The sequence below is a fragment of the Schistocerca nitens genome, chromosome 1, assembly GCF_023898315.1.
Source record: "Schistocerca nitens isolate TAMUIC-IGC-003100 chromosome 1, iqSchNite1.1, whole genome shotgun sequence".
Lineage (NCBI taxonomy): Eukaryota > Metazoa > Arthropoda > Insecta > Orthoptera > Acrididae > Schistocerca > Schistocerca nitens.
In genome coordinates, this window is record NC_064614.1 from 638,185,191 (window position 1) to 638,206,438 (window position 21,248).

Below are 21,248 nucleotides of genomic sequence, written 5' to 3' on the forward strand. Positions count from 1 at the left end.
TCTGGTCTACCTGTCACTTCGCTATGTTTCCCACTCTATGAATGTGGTACACAGAGCTTTTGTTCCGCACGTGACATACAGTGCAAAACAACCTCAGTTCATCTGCGCTTTATTGTAAGCCAGAAGATGGAATTATATTTTTCCAAAATTGGGCATACACAATGAAAGATTATTGTTTCAACATCTGTTCTGGTTGCTTCATTTTGTGAAACTGGACATCAACAAACTACCACTCCCCTCAAGCAGGTGATTAATGTGAACTATTACAAATAGGTGGTAGTAAATTTCACTGATTGCAAAGTGCTGTCAATGCACCAGTTACTTTCATACTCTTGCTACATACATTCTATGCAAACTGAAGTATGAATTTTGAATACTATACTGCTGACATGTTAGTAACTGATTAACTGTTACTGCACCTAGACTTGTTCAGCATATATTTATATAATTCATATTTTGCTGACAACTTCTGACCTTGGTATAATACTCATAATGCATATTTGTTACTAATGAGGTGAACATCTATGCACATAAACTAGCAAATTTTGACCAACAAATATTCCTAGACTGTGAGAGAGATACATCATCCAAGTGGGTATTTTCTTTAAACGAAAGCTGGCTGTTAGCACCATCATGTCAAATGGGGAAGGAAATGGAAAGTTACCCTTACCTATACATTAATTATTTGACATGCAAACACCCAGATAGTATTAAGAGGAGACCTATATAAGTATACTCGTTGCAAGCAGCACATATGTAGGAAAAAAATAATAATTGGTTCAAATGGCTCTGAGCACTATGGGACTCAACTGCTGTGGTCATCAGTCCCCTAGAACTTAGAACTACTTAAACCTAACTAACCGAAGGACATCACACACATCCATGCCCGAGGCAGGATTCGAACCTGCGACCGTAGCAGTCACATGGTTCCGGACTGCGCGCCTAGAACCGCGAGACCACCGCGGCCGGCAAAATAATATTTATGACTTACTATAATGTACAAAGGAGCACACTTAATATAGCAGATGAGGGGCTCGACAATCGTGTAAGGATTCTAAATACACTAGGAGTAAGTTATCTCAAAATATACAAGAAAATAGGAAGGCTGAGTAGTATGTAATATTAAACAGGGTACTAAGCCCTTATATACGTGGTATACTGAACAGGACAGGTGGTCCTATAGGTAAACAATGACATAAGCCTTGTTGTTGTTGTTGTTGTGGTACTCAGTCTGTAGACCGGTTTGCTGCAGGTCTTCATGCTACTCTATTCTGTGCAAGCCTCCTCAACTCCGAGTAATTACTGCAACCAAGATATTTTTGAACCTGCTTACTTCATCTCCCTCTACAATTCTTATCCCTCACTCTTCCCTCCAACACTAAATGTTGATTCCTTGATGTCTCAAAATGTGTTGTATCAACCGAATCCTTCTTTTAGTCCAGTTATGACACAAATGTCTATTCTTCCCAATTCTATCCAGAACCTTCTCATTGGTTACATGATGTACCCATCTAATTTTCAGCATTCTTCCCTAGCACAAGATTTCAAAAGTTTCTATTCTCTTCTTGTCCGAGCTGTTCATCACCCACGTTTTACTTCCATATAAGGCTACATTCTAGACAAATACCTTCCAAACAGATTTCTTAACACTTTAACCTATATTTGATGTTAACAAATTTATCTTCCTCAGACACACTTTTCTTGCCATTACTAGTCTGCATTTTATATAATCTTTTTTTCAGCCATAACCAGTTTTTTTGCTGCCTACATAGCAAAACTCATCTACTAACTTTAGTGTCTCATTGCCTAAAATAATTTCCTCAGCATTGCCTGAATTAATTCAACTGCATTCCATTACCCTTCTCTTCCTTTTGTTAAACCATCATCATGATATTGTGCATTCTGTTCAATTGTCTTCCAAGTCCTTTGCTGTCTCTGACAGAATTACAATGTCATCAGCACACCTCAAACTTTTTATTTCTTCTACCTGAACTTAAATTCCTACTACAAATTTTTTTTTGTTTCCTTTACTGCATGCTTACTGTACAGACTGAACAACAGCGGGGACAGGCTACAACCCTGTCTCACTCCCCTTTCAACCAGTGCTTCCCTTTCACACCCTGCAACTCTTATAACAGCTGTCTAATATCTTTACAACTTGTAAACAATATTTCACTCCCTGTATTTTACCTATGCTTAGCCCTTTACTATGCTTACTCCCTGCATTTTACTTACCTTCAGAATTTCAAACAGCGTATTCCAGTAACATTGTCGAAAGCTTTCTCCAAATTGACGAATGCTATAAAGGTAGGTTTGCCTTTCTTTAACCTATTTTCTAGGATAAAATGTTGGATCAGTATTGCCTCACATGTTCTTACATTTCACTGGAATCCAAACTGACCTTCCCCAAGGTCAGTTTCTCTATCAGTTTTTTTATTCTTCTGTAAACAATTCATGTTAGTATTTTGCACTCATGTTTTATATAGTTTAATAACAATTACAACTTTTCAGGGCCCACTTTCTCTGGAATTGGAATTATCATTCTTCTTGAAGTCTGAGGGTATTTCACCTGCCTTACACATCTTGCACACCAGGTGGAATAGTTTTTTACAGTTGGCTCTGCCAATGATATCGGTAGTTCTGAGGGAATGTTGTCTACTCCAGGGGCCTTGATTCGATTTAGGTCTTTCAGTGCTCTGTCAAATTCATCTCGCATTATCATATTTCCTACCTCATCTTCAACTACTTCCATTTCCCTTTCTATAATATTGCCTTCAAGTTTATTTCCTTTGTAGAGCCCATATATATACTCCTTCTAACCTCCAGCTTCCCTTTCTTTGCTTAGTACTGGTGTTTCATCTGAGCTGTTGATATTTATACAGCTGCTTTTCTTTTCTCCATACACCTCTTTAATTTTCCTATAGGCAGTACCTACCCCCTCTGGTTATAAATGCTTCTGTATCCTTACATCTGTTCACTAGCCGTTCCTGCTTAGCCATTTTGCATATCCCATCAGTCTCATTTTTTAGACATTAGTATTTCCTTTCACCCACTTGCTTCATTTGCTGCATTTCACATATTTTCTCCTTTCATCAATTAAATTCAATACCTCCTGTAATATCCAAGGATCTTTAGTAGGCTTTTTCTTTTTACTTATATGACCCTCTGCTAATTTCATTATCTCATCTCTCAGAGTTGCCCATTCACCTTATACAGTATTCGTTTACCCGCTTCGGTCAATCATTATTTAATGCTCCCTCTGAAACTCTCTCTATACAGAAACACACAAACGGGATTTATTTTGAGGCTTAAGCCAAAGTAGATGAACCTACCTGAGTTTTGTAGCCCATTTGCATATGATAAGTTAACCATGAACCATGGACCTTGCCATTGGTGGGGAGGCTTGCGTGCCTCAGCGATACAGATGGCCGTACCGTAGGTGCAACCACAACGGAGGGGTATCTGTAGAGAGGCCAGACACACATGTGGTTCCTGAAGAGGGGCAGCAGCCTTTTCAGTAGCTGCAGGGGCAACAGTCTGGATGATTGACTGATCTGGCCTTGTAACATTAACCAAAACGGCCTTGCTGTGCTGGTACTGCGAACGGCTGAAAGCAAGGGGAAACTACAGCCGTAATTTTTCCCGAGAACATGCAGCTTTACTGTCTGATTAAATGATGATGGCGTCCTCTTGGGTAAAATATTCCGCAGGTAAAATAGTCCCCCATTCGGATCTCCGGGCGGGGACTACTCAAGAGGAAGTCGTTATCAGGAGAAAGAAAACTGGCATTCTACGGATCGGAGCGTGGAATGTCAGATCCCTTAATTAGGCAGGTAGGTTAGAAAACTTAAAAATGGAAATGGATAGGTTAAAGTTAGATATAGTGGGAATTAGTGAAGTTCGATGGCAGGAGGAACAAGACTTTTGGTCAGGTGATTACAGGGTCATAAATACAAAATCAAATAGGGGTAATGCAGGAGTAGGTTTAATAATGAATAAAAAAATAGGAGTGTGGGTTAGCTACTACAAACAGCATAGTGAACGCATTATTGTGGCCAAGATAGACACAAAGCCCATGCCTACTACAGTAGTACAAGTTTATATGCCAACTAGCTCTGCAGATGATGAAGAAATTGATGAAATCTATGACGAGATAAAAGAAATTATTCGGGTAGTGAAGGGAGACGAAAATTTAATAGTCATGGGTGACTGGAATTCGTCAGTAGGAAAAGGGAGAGAAGGAAACATAGAAGGTGAATATGGATTGGGGGGAAGAAATGAAAGAGGAAGCCGCCTTGTAGAATTTTGCACAGAGCATAACTGAATCATAGCAAACACTTGGTTGAAGAATCATGAAAGAAGGTTGTATACCTGGAAGAATCCTGGAGATACTAAAAGGTATCAGATAGATTATATAATGGTAAGACAGAGATTTAGGAACCAGGTTTTAAATTGTAAGACATTTCCAGGGGCAGATATGGATTCTGACCACAATCTATTGGTTACGAACTGCAGATTGAAACTGAAGAAACTGCAAAAAGGTGGGAATTTAAGGAGATGGGACCTGGATAAACTGAAAGAACCAGAAGTTGTAGAGAGTTTCAGGGAGAGCATAAGGGAACAATTGACAGGAATGGGGGAAAGAAATACAGTAGAAGAAGAATGGGTAGCTCTGAGGGATGAAGTAGTGAAGGCAGCAGACGATCAAGTAAGTAAAAAGACGAGGGCTAATAGAAATCCTTGGGTAACAGAAGAAATATTGAATTTAATTGATGAAAGGAGAAAATATAAAAATGCAGTAAATGAAGCAGGCAAAAAGGAGAACAAACGTCTCAAAAATGAGATCGACAGGAAGTGCAAAATGGCTAAACAGGGATGGCTAGAGGACAAATGTAAGGATGTAGAGGCTTGTCTCACTAGGGGTAAGATAGATACTGCCTACAGGAAAATTAAAGAGACCTTTGGAGAGAAGAGAACCACTTGTATGAATATCAAGAGCTCAGATGGCAACCCAGTTCTAAGCAAAGAAGGGAAGGCAGAAAGGTGGAAGGAGTATATAGAGGGTTTATACAAGGGCGATGTACTTGAGGACAATATTATGGAAATGGAAGAGGATGTAGATGAAGATGAAATGGGAGATAAGATACTGCGTGAAGAGTTTGACAGAACACTGAAAGACCTGAGTCGAAACAAGGCCCCGGGAGTAGACAACATTCCATTAGAACTACTGATGGCCTTGGGAGAGCTAGTCATGACAAAACTCTACCATCTGGTGAGCAAGATGTATGAGACAGGCGAAATACCCACAGACTTCAAGAAGAATATAATAATTCCAATCCCAAAGAAAGCAGGTGTTGACAGATGTGAAAATTACCGAACTATCAGTTTAATAAGTCACAGCTGCAAAATACTAACGCGAATTCTTTACAGACGAATGGAAAAACTGGTAGAAGCGGACCTCAGGGAAGATCAGTTTGGATTCTGTAGAAATGTTGGAACACGTGAGGCAATACTAACCTTACGACTTATCTTAGAAGAAAGATTAAGAAAAGGCAAACCTACGTTTCTAGTATTTGTAGACTTAGAGAAAGCTTTTGACAACGTTAACTGGAATACTCTCTTTCAAATTCTGAAGGTGGCAGGGGTAAAATACAAGGAGCGAAAGGCTATTTACAATTTGTACAGAAACCAGATGGCAGTTATAAGAGTCGAGGGGCATGAAAGGGAAGCAGTGGTTGGGAAAGGAGTGAGACAGGGTTGTAGCCTCTCCCCGATGTTATTCAATCTGTATATTGAGCAAGCAGTAAAGGAAACAAAAGAAAAATTCGGAGTAGGTATTAAAATTCATGGAGAAGAAGTAAAAACTTTGAGGTTCGCCGATGACATTGTAATTCTGTCAGAGACAGCAAAGGACTTGGAAGAGCAGTTGAACGGAATGGACAGTGTCTTGAAAGGAGGATATAAGATGAACATCAACAAAAGCAAAACGAGGATAATGGAATGTAGTCAAATTAAATCGGGTGATGCTGAGGGTATTAGATTAGGAAATGAGACACTTAAAGTAGTAAAGGAGTTTTGCTATTTATGGAGTAAAATAACTGATGATGGTCGAAGTAGTGAGGATATAAAATGTAGACTGGCAATGGCAAGGAAATCATTTCTGAAGAAGAGAAATTTGTTAACATCGAGTATAGATTTAAGTGTCAGGAAGTCGTTTCTGAAAGTATTTGTATGGAGTGTAGCCATGTATGGAAGTGAAACATGGACGATAAATAGTTTGGACAAGAAGAGAATAGAAGCTTTCGAAATGTGGTGCTACAGAAGAATGCTGAAGATAAGGTGGGTAGATCACGTAACTAATGAGGAGGTATTGAATAGGATTGGGGAGAAGAGAAGTTTGTGGCACAACTTGACTAGAAGAAGGGATCGGTTGGTAGGACATGTTTCGAGGCATCAAGGGATCACAAATTTAGCATTGGAGGGCAGCGTGGAGGGTAAAAATCGTAGAGGGAGACCAAGAGATGAATACACTAAGCAGATTCAGAAGGATGTAGGTTGCAGTAGGTACTGGGAGAGGAAGAAGCTTGCACAGGATAGAGTAGCATGGAGAGCTGCATCAAACCAGTCTCAGGACTGAAGACCACAACAACAACAACAAGTTAAAGAATGAGTAACTATGATGCAACTGTTTGAGATTTATAGGCTGTTTATAATGCAGGGAACAATAAAAAATTAAATATAGAATGCCATGTAATAAAAGATTGCTGATTGTTCTAAGCACATGGCTTCTATTATTTGAAGGTGTGTATATGAAATGACGGAGAGGCTTTGTCCTGCCGTAGCCATCAGTGGTTCACAACCCAATAACAGACCACAGCAGTCCACCTGCCTCACTGCCGCCCCACACTGAACCCAGGGTTATTGTACGGTTCGGCTCCCAGCGGACCTCGACACTAATCCGCCAGGTGGATTCGTGCCGGGGACCGGCATGTCTTCCCACTCAGGAAGCAGCGCGTTAGACCATGCGGCTAGCCGGGCAGGCTTATTTGAAGGTAGTGCTACTAAGAATAGATGTATTACATATCTGTATGTGCAGAAGTGCAGCCTGAAAACATGTGGCGAAAAAATATCCTCAATAATAATAATAATAATAATAATAAATGCCTCAATCTCTTATAGCATCTGATGTAGGTATGGTATACAACTATATCATCTCATATCTTGTAATGTTTTGTATGTTTTCTGAATGTTTGGTAGTAAAATTGTTTACTAAAAATTTTGTACCAGGGATATTTAAATCTTTACTGATCAACTGAGCTTGAAGGTTGAGTTTCTACAGACTTTTTAGGGAAGGCTAGCTTAATTTCGTGTAAGTCATTCACCTAATTTTCCTGCTTTGAATTCTGAAAGGGACGTAATAAACCAAGTAATGGGTATCTATAACAAAGCCTGAGTTATGTTAAAAGTTTAATTAATTAAAAAGAGAGAATTACTGTTCAAGTTACTACCCTCTCCATAGTCTATCAATTGCTGGGTGTTAGAACCACTGTTTGGGGTTTGTGGAGGGTGACTGTTCTGCAGGAGTGGCAAACATCTTCATCCTCCAGCCCTTCAGTGAAGTACATTCCAGGGACAAATCCTTGGGGTAGGGGGAGAGAGGAGTGGCTGGGATGAGAATCTCTCTTTGGGGTCTCTCTTGTTCTCTTCTTCATTTTTAACAATTTCCAATCCTTTTTCTTTCTTCTCCACCAAGAGTACCCTGTATATCCTCCTACTTTCCACATTCAATAGTTTCTATCGTGGAACCCCTTCTCTTGTCCATTTACATAAAACCTGCAACACAAGTAACTTCCAGACACAGTTGATGAATAGCAGAAATAATAATTAAGATCAATATTCACTTTATGTTACACAACTTGTAATAAACATCAAGTACTCATCCGGAATAACAGGAGTATTAATGATTAAAAGAGAGATGTGACTGCTTTATCAGCCTACTTTGTGGCTAATCTACACATACAAAGAAATAATGATGGTCAAAATGTTTCATGAATCTAAGGTACTTGGAGAATTCATAATGATATTAAATGAATGATTACTTTGAAAATATGTGTATGTAATCTTGATCAAATTGATTCTAAGTCAATGCTTATTACAAAGGAGCTATGTTAATAGCTTTTTTCATGGAGTTTAAAAGGCAACAACATAAAAGGCACAAGTTGTAAGTAATTTTACTTAACCGTGTTAAAGTTAGCTCTTAACTATGAATGTTCACTGTAGTTCATTGACACCATTTGTCCAAAGGGAGGGATCTATGGTGTAACAAGTTTAGAATAGCATACTATGTGGGAAACTGTTTACTTGTATGTGTACACAAACAAAGTGAACAGATGCAGTGTCTCTACAAGACAGGCTGATGACAACAGCCTTACTTCCCTTTACAGTATCTGCTGATTTGACAGTTATTCCACAGTGTCTCATCCTCGTTCAGAGATACACCACATGCCACAGAGCAATGAGTATTGTATCAATCATCATTAAGTTACAGAAACAAAGTTACAATTCAGTTGACAATTCATCTTTTAATAGGAATTGTCAAGCATGTTGTGCTGAACAAATATGTTACTGCTCATTTATGTATGATGTTATGTATATAGGCTGAGGTGGCAAGTGAAAATTTATTTGTACCAAGGTCGGGGAAACTGAACCCACGTCTCCTGCTTACTAGGCAGGTGTGTCAGCCACTAATCCACCTTGGCACAGCAGTTTGCCCAACAGCATGAGTACCCTGGCATGCCTCCCTTCGCGATCCAACTTCTCACTGCCACTCCAGTCTACTTTAAATTCCCCCTTACATATGAATAGAATTGGTGAGGCTCTCCATGTTCTGGAATAACACCTCAGCATAGAATGCAAAATGGGGGATCTAGCCTGAAACCCAGGTGCAGGTACATCTACAAATGAAATGACACAATTTCAGAGATTTTACTGGTCTCTTTCATTTATGATTTTATGTATACAGACTGAAGTGATGAGTGAAAATTCGTTCATGTATAAGGGGGAAATTAAAGCAGACTGGGGTGGCAGTGAGACTTTGGATCAACTGGATGGAGGAGGGAGGCATACCAGGGTAATCTGTGCAGTTGTGTGAACTTCTGTACCAAGGTAGCTTAGTGAAAAAGCCACTTGCCTAAAAAGCAGAAGACCCTGGTTTGATTCCCAGCCTTAGTACAAATTTTCACTCATTGCTTCAGTCTATATACATAAAATTATATCTGAATGAGACCAGTAAAGTCTCAGAAATTGCGTCATTTCATTTAAGTACAATGTGGTACCACATTGTAAAAGAGAAGAGCAATATAATCCAATTTATGAAGATGTACTCTACATCATTTAGTAGTTAATTAAAAGTAGATATGGATTTTTAACTGCCTTCACATAACACAAAGAATTGCATGGTTAAATGAAACAATGGAAAATCCAGGTTGGAATACCAACAATAGTAGGAAAAGGATAGACTGCTGCTCACCATAAAAATGAAATGTTGAGTTGCAGACAGGCACAACCAAAGGACTGTTATACTATGTACATATCTATTACAACATACGTCTTATGAAATAATAGAAAATCTGTGTTAGCTCTGGTTTCAGTCAGAGATTATATAACAGTTCACGGAAAGTGATGGTGTGGGATATGAATCCTTGCCAATATTAGCATGACTTGCTGGTCACTACAGAATAATATAAAACTAATTATGGTCATTTTAAACACATGCCCATTCTTGGTTTCTGGAAGAGTACAGTCTTCTTACAGGACAGGCATTTGTGTGATTTGCAGTAATAAAAGTAATTGTGTGTTGAAACATAATATCGTGTACAGCATTCTTATTACAGTCCTTCCAGTTCAGAAGATATGTGAGTCAAAAGAACTGAAGGTCCTTAAAGAATTTCAGAATAAGTGTATGTATGGTGTGAGACATGGCAGACCTTATCTGGAAATGCAGTTACACTAGATGACAATTCAATGCTTATTTTAAATACATCAGAAAATGAACCTGCAGTCTTATCTATTAGAGCCACGTGCCACCAGATAGGAAAGGTAAGGATATCATCATTATTTCATCTATAATATGTATCCCACACTATATTATCCAGTGTCTGATCAAATGTTCTTAACTTGTGCTTCAAGCCACAGCTAAAAATATCAAGTACCCCCTTGAGTTATGTCACAAATGCCTCTTTATTTAGTTTACTGGACACATAAATCATTCCACTTCTTTTAGTTGCCCTTAGTATTTTGGTAATAAATTTTGCGACTACTGCATCATTATAGCAGTTACCAGTTTCGATGTGGACATCCTATATGAGATCATGTGTATTTGTTGGCATGAGATAAAATATAAAGAATGATCAAAATATTTCCATTGGAGGATGTTATTGCAGCATATATGCTACGTAGCATGACTCCTATGAGGGTATACAAGCACTGACATGTAGGCATGGGACTAGTGTGGTATTCGTCCCTTTCCAACATGCATGCAGTAAATAACAGGACCAAGGTTTTGTTATTCTTTTCTTGGCTACCAACCCAAGGACAAACACCAGTAGACATCCATCGGAGAGTGAAGAACGTGTATGAGGCAGCATTAGGGTTGTTGATATTTTTAAAAATACCAGGAATCCGATATATCAATATTTAAAAAGTATCAATATCAGTTTTTGATATACCGAGAAAAAGTATCCATATATTGATGGAAAACATATCAACATAATGGCCAATAAAAATATCGGCTTCAGAGTGTAAATGTACTGCCAGTTTCGAGCTGTACATTTAAGTACTGATTTATTATTATATGTTCTGTACATCAACAAACTAGCACCCTGTCTATACCCCTTAGAGCGAGACTTGAAAGGAAAACAATGCACATTCACGCTTGGCAATAACCACTTTGCTAACAACAGTAACTGCATGTAAGTGGCAGAAAAAAAGATGTCTGATGGGTCCATCAATTAGTTTCATCACATATTGGATTTGCCCGGAATATTTCATGTTGACAACCATTCCCCCCCATTTCTGCCAACCCCAGTGACCTAGCAGTTGTAGTGTCAAAACTGCATGGTGAAGGTAAACAACGCAGTTTCTATTGATAGAACCAAGCACCGAATACATCAGCATTTCCCCTCACACATCACCACCCTCTGCGAAGACCAATCTTGTTATTTAGATTTTTGTTCATCATTTTCAGCAACTGTTTTTGATGAATGCTGATGCGAAGAATAGCACACTAGTTGCACTAAAAACTGCTTTTTTTTACGCAACTGGTGTGCCACTTCTTCACATTCACACTGAGGCGTATATCACTAGGGGTAAGATAGATACTGCCTACAAGAAAATTAAAGAGACCTTCGGAGAAAAGAGAACCACCTGTATGAATACCAAGAGCTCAGATGGAAAACCAGTCGTAAGCAAAGAAGGGATATCAGAAAGGTGGAAGGAGTATATAGAGGGTCTATACAAGGGCAATGTACTTGAAGACAGTATTACGGAATTGGAAGAGGACATAGATGAAGATGAGATGGGAGATACGATACTGCGTGAAGAATCTGATGGAGCACTGAAAGACCTGACACATTCCTTTAGGACTACTGATAGCCTTGGGAAAGCCAGCCATGCCAAAATTCTTCCATCTGGTGAGCAAGATGTATCAGACAGGAGAGTTACCCTCAGACTTAAAGAAGAATACAGTAATTTCAAATTCCAAAGAAAGGAGGTGCTGACAGGTGTGAAAATTACCAAACTACCAGTTTAATAAGTGACACCTGCAAAATACTAACACGAATTCTCTACAGACGAATGGAAAAACTGGTAGAAGCCAACCTCAGTGAAGACAAGTTTGGATTCCAAAGAAATCTAGGAACATGCGATGCAAAAATGACCGTACAACTTATCTTACAAGACAGGTTAAGGAAAGGCAAACCTACTTTTATACCACTTGTAGATTTGGAGAAAGCTTTTGACAATGTTGACTGGAATATTCTGTTTCACATTGTGAAGGTAGCAGAGGTAAAATATAGGGAGCGAAAGGCCAATTACAATTTGTACAGAAACCAGATGGCACTTATAAGGGTCAAGGGTCACGAAAGGGCAGCAGTGGTTGAGAAGGGAGCGAGACTAGCTTGTAGCCTATCCCCGATGTTATTCAATCTGTATTTCGAGCAAGCAGTAAAGGAAACTAAAGAAAATTTTTGAGTATGATTTAAAATCCATAGAGAAGAAATAAAAGCTTTGAGGTTTGCTGATGACATTGTAATTCTGTCAGAGACAGCAAAGGACCTGGAAGAGCAGTGAACAGAATGGACAGTATCTTGAAAGGAGGTTACAAGATGAACGCCAACAAAAGCAACACGATGATAATGGAATGTAGTTGAATTAAATTTGATGATGCTGAGAGAATTAGATTAGGAAATGAGACACTTAAAGTAGTAGATGAGTTTTGCTATTTGGGCAGCAAAATAACTGATGATGGTCAAAGTAGAGAGGATATAAATTGTAAACTGGCAACAGCAAGGGAAGCATTTCTGAAGTGGAGAAATTTGTTAACATCGAGTATAGATTCAAGTGTCAGGAAGTCTTTTCTTAAAGTATTGTACGGATTTTAGCAATGTGTGGAAGTGAAACACGGATGATAAGTAATTCAGACAAAAAAGATAATAGAAGCTCTTGAAATGTGGTGCTATAGAAGAATGCTGAAGATTAGATGGGTAGATCATAACTAATGAGGAGGTACTGAATAGAAATGGGGAGAAGAGGAATTTGTGGCACAACTTGACTAGAGGAAGGGATCTGTTGATAGGACATGTTCTGAGGCATCAAGGGATCACCAATTTAGTATTGGAGAGATGTGTGGAGGGTAAAAATCGTAGAGGGAGACCAATAGATGAATACACTAAGCAGATTCAGAAGGATGTAGGTTGCAGTAGTTACTCAGAGATGCAGAGGCTTGCACAGGATAGGGTAGCATGGAGAGCTTCTAACAACCCTACCACAACAAAGGTCAAAAATTAATTATGACTGTAGTATTGCTCATGCTGCTAAATATTGCATTTTTGGGCAATAACAAAGTTATATTATGTGGAAGGTATTATTAGAGCACAGTTAATAAAGTCATTTCATGAAGTAATGGATAAACTAGGCACTCATCTTTTTGTGTTTCCCACGCGGGTCTCATTGTGAGCTCATGGTTCAATCATCGAAAATCTAGGTGGTGTTGATTCCAAGCTCGGATGCAAAGAGGCCTAGGTGTTATTCTGCGATATTCAAAAGTTTTATATATGTGTTTCATAAACCATTCTTGAAGACTAAACTTTTGCAAGTTAGCACAAAGGTGATGTAAAAAAAGTAATCAGCACTCTGAATTTAAGTTACACTTCTTTTTTATTACTTTTGTTGCACCATCACTTCACAAAATAAAACATACTTGAAAATATCTTCCTCACTGTTAAAGTTCACATTTCATAAACTGACTACAATTTGCATCTTTTCAACATGACAACCAAGACTTGACTCTCCAATAACCACTTACGCACCCAAAAATTCAGTTACAAGTACGTCAGAGATCATAGTGACAAAAGGACGAATACACATAAGAATATCATTGCAATATAAACATATTGATGTATCAAAGTACCTCTACATTAATGAAATCAAATCTGAATGTTGTCACAGAAATATGTTAACTATTTTACAGAAACACAGTAGAATATTGCTGGTATCGAGAGACTGAGGTGAGGTGCCGTAATGGTTACATAATTCAAGTACCATTAGAAGCTGCATCGAACCAGTCTTCGTGCTGAAGACCGCAACAACCATGAACAACAACATACTTTCTTCACATAGACAAAGAGAAAGATTGGACGTGTTGGAAGCTCAAAAACTAGAAAGAATCCTTCGCACAGTGAAAGTAAAATTATTTTCTGCTACAATTTCACCATAACAGCTTAAAATATGTACCAAAAATTGTGAAAAAAAACTATAATACAAAATAAAAATATCATCACTTGATACTGCCATTTTGATATTGCCAATACAGTTTGTGGAAAAAATATCAATATATGAAAATTTTATCAACTGCCCTGTTCAGCATGTCTTTCGAAAACCACCATTGTGGAATGGTGCATGACAGAGCGTGCTCCTGCTTCATGGTAATGCCCATTCTCAAACTGCAAATGTCATAATGCAGAAGTTACGCCAACTAGAGTGGCAGATGTTTGAGCAACCACCATAGAGTCCTGATTCTCCCCATATGATTATCACACTTTCAGGCCCTTAAAAAAGGCCTTGAAGGGTCAGCGATTCCTGATAGATGAGGATGTGCAGCAAGCACCTATGGATTTCTTCACGCAGCAAGACACAATGTTTTACCAAATGGATAACTTCAAAATAGTGCATCGGCAGGATTACTGCCTCAGTGCTCATAGTGATAGTGTCTGACTGTCATCCCAATTCTGGACTCTCAACCTTCAAATGGAAACTTTTTGACCACCACTTATATATTTCTATTTTGAGTGGGCTTAAAAACTACCTGTTTCAAGCAGTTTTCAGAGAAAGCACTTAGTATTGTTTTCCAGGACGTACTGACATGCTCACCATTTATGAAACTGAACTTATAATGATGAATTGTTGGATAATCAAAGTTCTGATCTATGAGTATGTAAATACCATGATACAGTAGAATCTGGAGGGATGTGGATCAAGTCCAGATACACATCTTCACTGAAATCCCGCTATTATAAATTACCTCTGTAAATTACTCTGTCAACTATAATTAAGGTTGTATATCAAAGGCAGTAGCCACAGTCTCTTTAAAGAAACTGAGGTAGAAAATTGTGTCAACCATATAAAGAAATTAAATCAATATTACAGAATTCTTTGTATCTCTATATGTTTTTTCTGAGTCTATGCTAGTGTGCAGATAACAAATATCATTCTTCTGAAACAGTCATATTGGATATGAACACCTATAGACAATGTGAATGTCCAGACACCAAATAACATATGTTCTAAGGTCATTAGAGATACCTACATTGCTATAGTAATGATAGTACTTACCAACTGAAGCAATACTAACAAAGATCATGAATATCCAGGCAACGATTGATGCAAGCAGATGGAGGAAAGACACCATTATCAGTGACAGAACTGTAAAGTCAACAAAGCAAACAATAACAACACTGGATAGCACAAGAGAACAGTAGTATATGGAAACAAGCTGGCAAACATTGCTGATGCAGTTTATTGTATGACCATATTACGATCTTCACATGTTTATTGGCATTTTCATACATAGTCTGGGAAGGACATATATTTAACACTAATGCCGTTTCACTCCTCTTCAATTTAAATTTGAAATTTTTGGTGCCTAGTAATATAAAATAAGCAATCTTGTGTGATACAAACTAAAATTCCTAAGCAAAATTAGCGTTCTTATAATGAAAGCTGCAGTTAAAGTAGGCAGAAAACGTGTACTTACTGAATGAAAGCATTATGAGTAACAACAGAACAAAGATGACCGCAAATCTTAAGATTTTAGTAATTGCTGTTTTCATTATTTTCAGTTTCTCTACTTTCCCTTTATATAAATATAGAAGAATAACCTTTTTTTCACGTCATTGTAGATGATTAACTTTTCTACAAAGACACGTCCAACAGCCAATGGAATGAATTATTCTGAATCATCTACAGAGAACAAGATGTAACCAAATATCAGCCTATCAGAACTAGTTCTGATCTTTATTGGTGTCACTCTGTTAAATACTTAACATAACCGAATTTGCCATTAAACTTAATCCAATGCAAAAAAGCATATAATCCAAGATGTATCTTTAATCACTGCTTCACATATTTCAACAGAATGCTTCTACATTTATTAAAGCTAATGGCTTTAAGCAGAAGAGGCTGCACATGTTACTCCATTTGTTGTGTCTTCAGGATTCAACTACAAAGCAAGTTCTCATCACATAAGAACATAGGCTTTTTGGCATTGTCAAAGATGTTAAATGTTCTATGGTACTGTATACGTTCAGGGAAATCAGTATGTTGAGTTCAAGGTTTTGAGGTGCGGTTATCCGTCTATTCATTCATTTTCACAATACAGTATCTGTCTGTCCAATGTAATTTTCAGGTAGTGTGCTGTTAGCTTGCTTATTTATATCTTTTAATGTGAGATTTTGCATGATTTATGTATCTGTGTTGTTCTATCACATTCAACTCATTCTTTTTTATTCAAAAAGTATATGACAATTAATATTAATTTGTTTTTTAATCTACTAACATTTTCAAATAGTCACATTAAAATTCAAATTTTTTTGTAAATAAATTATGTTAAAGATAAAAATTAAATACTTTTTAACAAAAATGGCAATTCCCAGATGGAGCAGTGCCATAAAATAAGGGAAAGGCAACCACTCACTTATAGCAGATCAATATGTTGAGCACAGAATCACACAACAGAAAACAGCAGTCACACTAGCTTTCATGCATTAGCTCTTTCTCTTGTAAATTATACACATTCTCACACACACAATATGCTGTGAAATGGATCTGAGATGAGTTTTATGTAAGACTGCTTAGTGTGGCTGGAAGAAACGTACTTGCAGGTTCAAACATAAATTTTGTATTTGATGAAAACTGAGTTAAAGATGGAGTTCTCATTTGAATCTCATATAAGTAACCAACATGTTGCATTTCTATCTATCACAAAAAAGTGGTGCGTTGTTTGCATTCATGTTTGGATACACTAATAGTATCCTCGTACACTAAGGTCAGACCACCATGTCACAGCTGTCGGTGGCACAACTGCTTGCCCTCAGTGCCAAGGACACCACCAATGTATGTAAACATAAACATAAACAAGGCACCACTCAGTATTGTCTTTCAAGCACCAGTATACTGGAGAATGCTTCCACCGACCATAGCAACATCTAGGAACAGTCACATCACCAAAATGTATGATGATAAGTGTGGGGATTGCTGATCTTAAAGTAATGAATTTTAAAGTGTACCATAGTTGCAACCAGTTCCTGGGAGTATGTCAATATAATGGCTTGGAAGAATCAAGACTGAGATGCTATCAGTACCTTAAAAGCTTTAACATAAATTTCTCAGTCAGTGATGCCAAAATGTACATTATGTTCAAAGGAATGCAGTGTTCAGGCTTAATCCAAGTGAAAATTTTAAACATTGTTCCAACTGCCCTGCTTGTGTGTGTCAGCTACAGATGTTTGACACTTCCTCTAATCTGTAATTTCAGTATTAAGAGTTCTAGTAGCAGTAGTAGTAGTAGTAGTTTTTTTTCTTCTTCTTCTTCTTATGGTGTTAATATTTCTGCAGATGTAAAAGTTTAAAGAATTATTTTAAAGAAAATAAGTGTAACTGAAGCAACTCCATTTTTGTGAATGTAGTAGTAATAAATAAAGCATTGTTCTACCACTCTAATTATCTATCATGTCTCAAAAATTTTGGATGAAAACCAAACATTTAAGACGAAAATTACACAGCCTTACAGGATTCTATACTGAGTACTTTGAGACAAGGAACTAATGGTTGGAAATCAATATATGGTATTTTGCAACAAACAACCCAAACCATACAGCAAAGACTAATGTGACAACCAACAATCTTAATGTGTGCATCACAGTAGCAGCACCTGTTCAAAGTCTCCTGCTGTCCTTTACACAGTCCATCTGCTGTCCTTTACACAGTCCATGAGACAGGCACCTAGGATAAAAAATGTTCAAATGTGTGCGAAATCTTATGGGACTTAACTGCTAAGGTCATCAGTCCCTAAGCTTACACACTACTTAACCTAAATTATCCTAAGTCTGAGGGAGGACTCGAACCTCCGCCGGGACCAGCCGCACAGTCCATGGCTGCAGCGCCTTAGACTGCTCGACGCAGCTAGGATACTGCAAAACGTCTTTGTTAAGATCTAAGCTAAGGTCTCTGTGACTAAAACTGCAACGTCTTTTAAGTTTCTCTCTACAGGGACAAATTTCTTTCTATTAGGATGTCCATGACTCTTCTCTACACATTTATTTGGTCTTGAAAGCACTACATCCTTCTGCACTATACATTAAATGCAAGTTTGTATGTTGCTGGAATGTCAACATTATGAAAAGGATAGATTGCAACTCACTGTACAGCAGAGATGATGAGTAACAGACAGGCACAACAAAAAAACTGCTAAACAAGTAAACTTTTGGCCAAAAGTCCTTGTAAATTAGCCAACATAGATACACACATTCTTGCAAACACAACTCACACATACATGACCACTATCTCTGGTTACTGAGACCAGATTGTCAGCTGTGAGCAACGTCACATGATGGAAGAAGCAATCTGGGTGGTGGGGGTAAGGACGAGGCCAGGGTGAGAAGGATGGGATAGCCATACAGGGATGAGGTGAGAAGAGGGCAGGGCAGCTGGTGCATTCGGGAGGTTAGATGCAGGGCAGGGGGATGGGGATGGGGATGATGATGATAATGATAATGATGCTGATGATGATGATAATGACAACACAAACACCCAGTCCCCGGGCAGAGAAAATCCCCAACCCAGCCGGGAATCAAAACCGGGACCCCGTGATCCAGAGACAGCAATGCAAGCCACTAGACCATTAGCTCCAGGCAGGGCAGGACTAACGGGAAGGGAGGGCAGAACAGGAGAGAAGTAAAGAACTGTGGATGTGTTGCTGGAATATAGGTCTGTGCAGTGATAAAGTGGGAACAGGGAAATGGATAGGTGGGTGAAGGACAGTGACTAACAAAGGTTGGGTCCAGGAGGATTATGGGAATGTAGGATATATTGCAGGGATAAATACCACATGCAGGTTTCAGAAAAGCTGGTGTTTGTAGGAAGGATCCAGTGGTACAGGCTGTGAAGTAGTCATTGAAATGAAGAATGTTGTGTTGGGCAGTGTGCTCAGCAATTGGGTGGTCCAGCAGTTTCTTGGCCACAGTTTTTCAGTGACCATTCATGCGGACAGACAGCCTGTTGGTTGTCATGCCCACGTAGAACACAGCACAGTGGTAGCAGCTTAGACTGTAGATCACATGACTAGTTTCACAGGTAGCACTGCCTTTGATAAGATAGGTTGATGCCTGTGACCAGAGTGGAATAGATGGTGGTGGAAAGATGTAATTCCATCTCACACATTGAAACTATTGCCCTCGAGGAACTAAAGCAGCATGCTCAATGCCACCTCCAATCTGTTCACTTCCTACTCCTGCCTTGGACTACCATGATCCACCAGCACAACAGCAGTCTCCAAACCTGCCCCACATCCTTCCATAGCACACAAACCCTGTTCTGCAGACATATTACATTCATCCCAACCTCAAAAACTCTCTCACCACCACCATACAGAAACCAGAAGCTAAACAGACCTGAAGAACACTCATGAACCTTAGTACCACAGAAGAATCAGTCTTTTTCAAAGGTCTTAACTTTTGCCCCACTCCTAAATTCAATCATGCTGTACTTGTGAAGACATTCTCTCCTTCTCCCAGTCCCTACAGTAGAAACATATTTTCGCAATCAACCCTACCAGACTCAATTGAATACCAATGTTCAACCCTGCCCATCTCAATTCACTCTTCCATCCAACAGCAACCCACCCCCACTTCCCCCAAACCACCTCCTGTCAACTTTTCAGAATTTCTTGATCCTGAGCCTTGCTTCAAGATCACTCCCCAAATCTCTCAACATGAAAGCTAACCTTACATCTGTAAAAAGATTCTCAATCCACCACCTAAAAAACTGATACTGACCTTATAATTCTACCTGCTGACAATCACACCACCAATGTTGTTTTGAATCACAAGGATTACCTGGCAGAAGGACTCTGCCAGTTGTCAGATTCATCCACCTATAAACCCTGCCACAGTGACCCCATTCCAGGAAATCCAGCATGATCTCCAGTCTCTCTTCAAACCCTTAGGGCCATTCCAGACCCTCTGCCCAGACACTACCTCTCTCATCACCCCTACCACTCCCTGCACTCCTACCTTCTACATGCTTCTTAAAGTTCATAAACCCAGCCACAGAGAATGCCCCATGGTGGTCATCACTGTGCCCCCACTGAGAGAATCTCTGCTCTCATAGATCAACACCTGTAGCCTATTACCCACAACCTACCCTCACGTATGAAAGAAACCAACCATTTCCTCCACTAACTCTCCATAGTTCCTCTTCCTTTACCACACAGTGCCTTTACTCATCACTATTGATGCAACATAGATTTACAATAACATCCCTAATGCCCATGGCTTTGCCACTATTGAGTGCTACATTTCCCAATGCCCAATGGATTCCAAACCTACAAACTCCTTCCCAGTCACCACCACCAACTATATCCTCACCCACAATTACTTTTTCTTTCAAAGCACCACCTACAAACAAATTTGGGATACAGCAACGGGCATTCACATGACAAATCATATGCCTACCCATTCATTGACCCTATAGATGAATACTTCCTAACCGCCCAGTACTGCTAACCTCTCACCTGGTGCAGATTCACTGATAACATCTTCATGATCTGGATCGAGGGTGAGGACACCCTATCCATATTCCTCCAGAACCTCAACACTTTCTCCCCCTTTCACTTCACCTGGTCCTACTCACCCCAACAAGCCACCTTCCTCGATGTTGACCTCCACCTCGAAAATGGCTACATCAGTACCTCTGTCCCTATCAGACCTACCAATCACCAGCAGTACTCCCACTTCAACAGCTGCCAACCATTCCATACCAAGAAGTCCCTTCCGTACCAGCTTAGCTACCTGTGGCAGTCACATCTATAGTGACGAGCAGTCCCTCTCGAAATACACCGAAGGTCTCACAGAGGCCTTCACAGACTGAAATTACTCTCCCAATCTTGTACAAAAATAGATCTCCCAGGCCTTATCATTCCAATCACCACCACCACCTCCCAAAGTCCCACCGTCCAGCCACAGATCAGCATTCCCCTCGTGACTCAGTACCGCCCAGGAGTGGAGCAACTGAATTAGATTCTCCAACAGGGTTTTGACTACCTGTCATCATGCCCTGAAATGAGAAATGTCATATCCACTAACCTTCCCACCCCTCCCACAGTGGTATTCCACCACCCGCTGAACCTACACAACATCCTACGACCATATGAGCTATATAGGGATGGATGAGGATCCATTGCTACTCCACCCCTGCTC

At 39.2% G+C, this 21,248-nt stretch overlaps 1 protein-coding gene across 1 annotated transcript in view; it reads right to left on the reverse strand.

Moving 5' to 3' along the window:
* Window positions 1-21,248, reverse strand: part of LOC126258062 (choline transporter-like 1) — a 153,010-nt gene that overhangs the window by 64,045 nt on the left and 67,717 nt on the right. Inside the window, exon 7 of the mRNA XM_049955612.1 lies at window positions 15,109-15,198. Within this exon, the coding sequence (XP_049811569.1) occupies window positions 15,109-15,198 (90 nt within the window). The remainder of the gene's footprint in view (window positions 1-15,108; window positions 15,199-21,248) is intronic.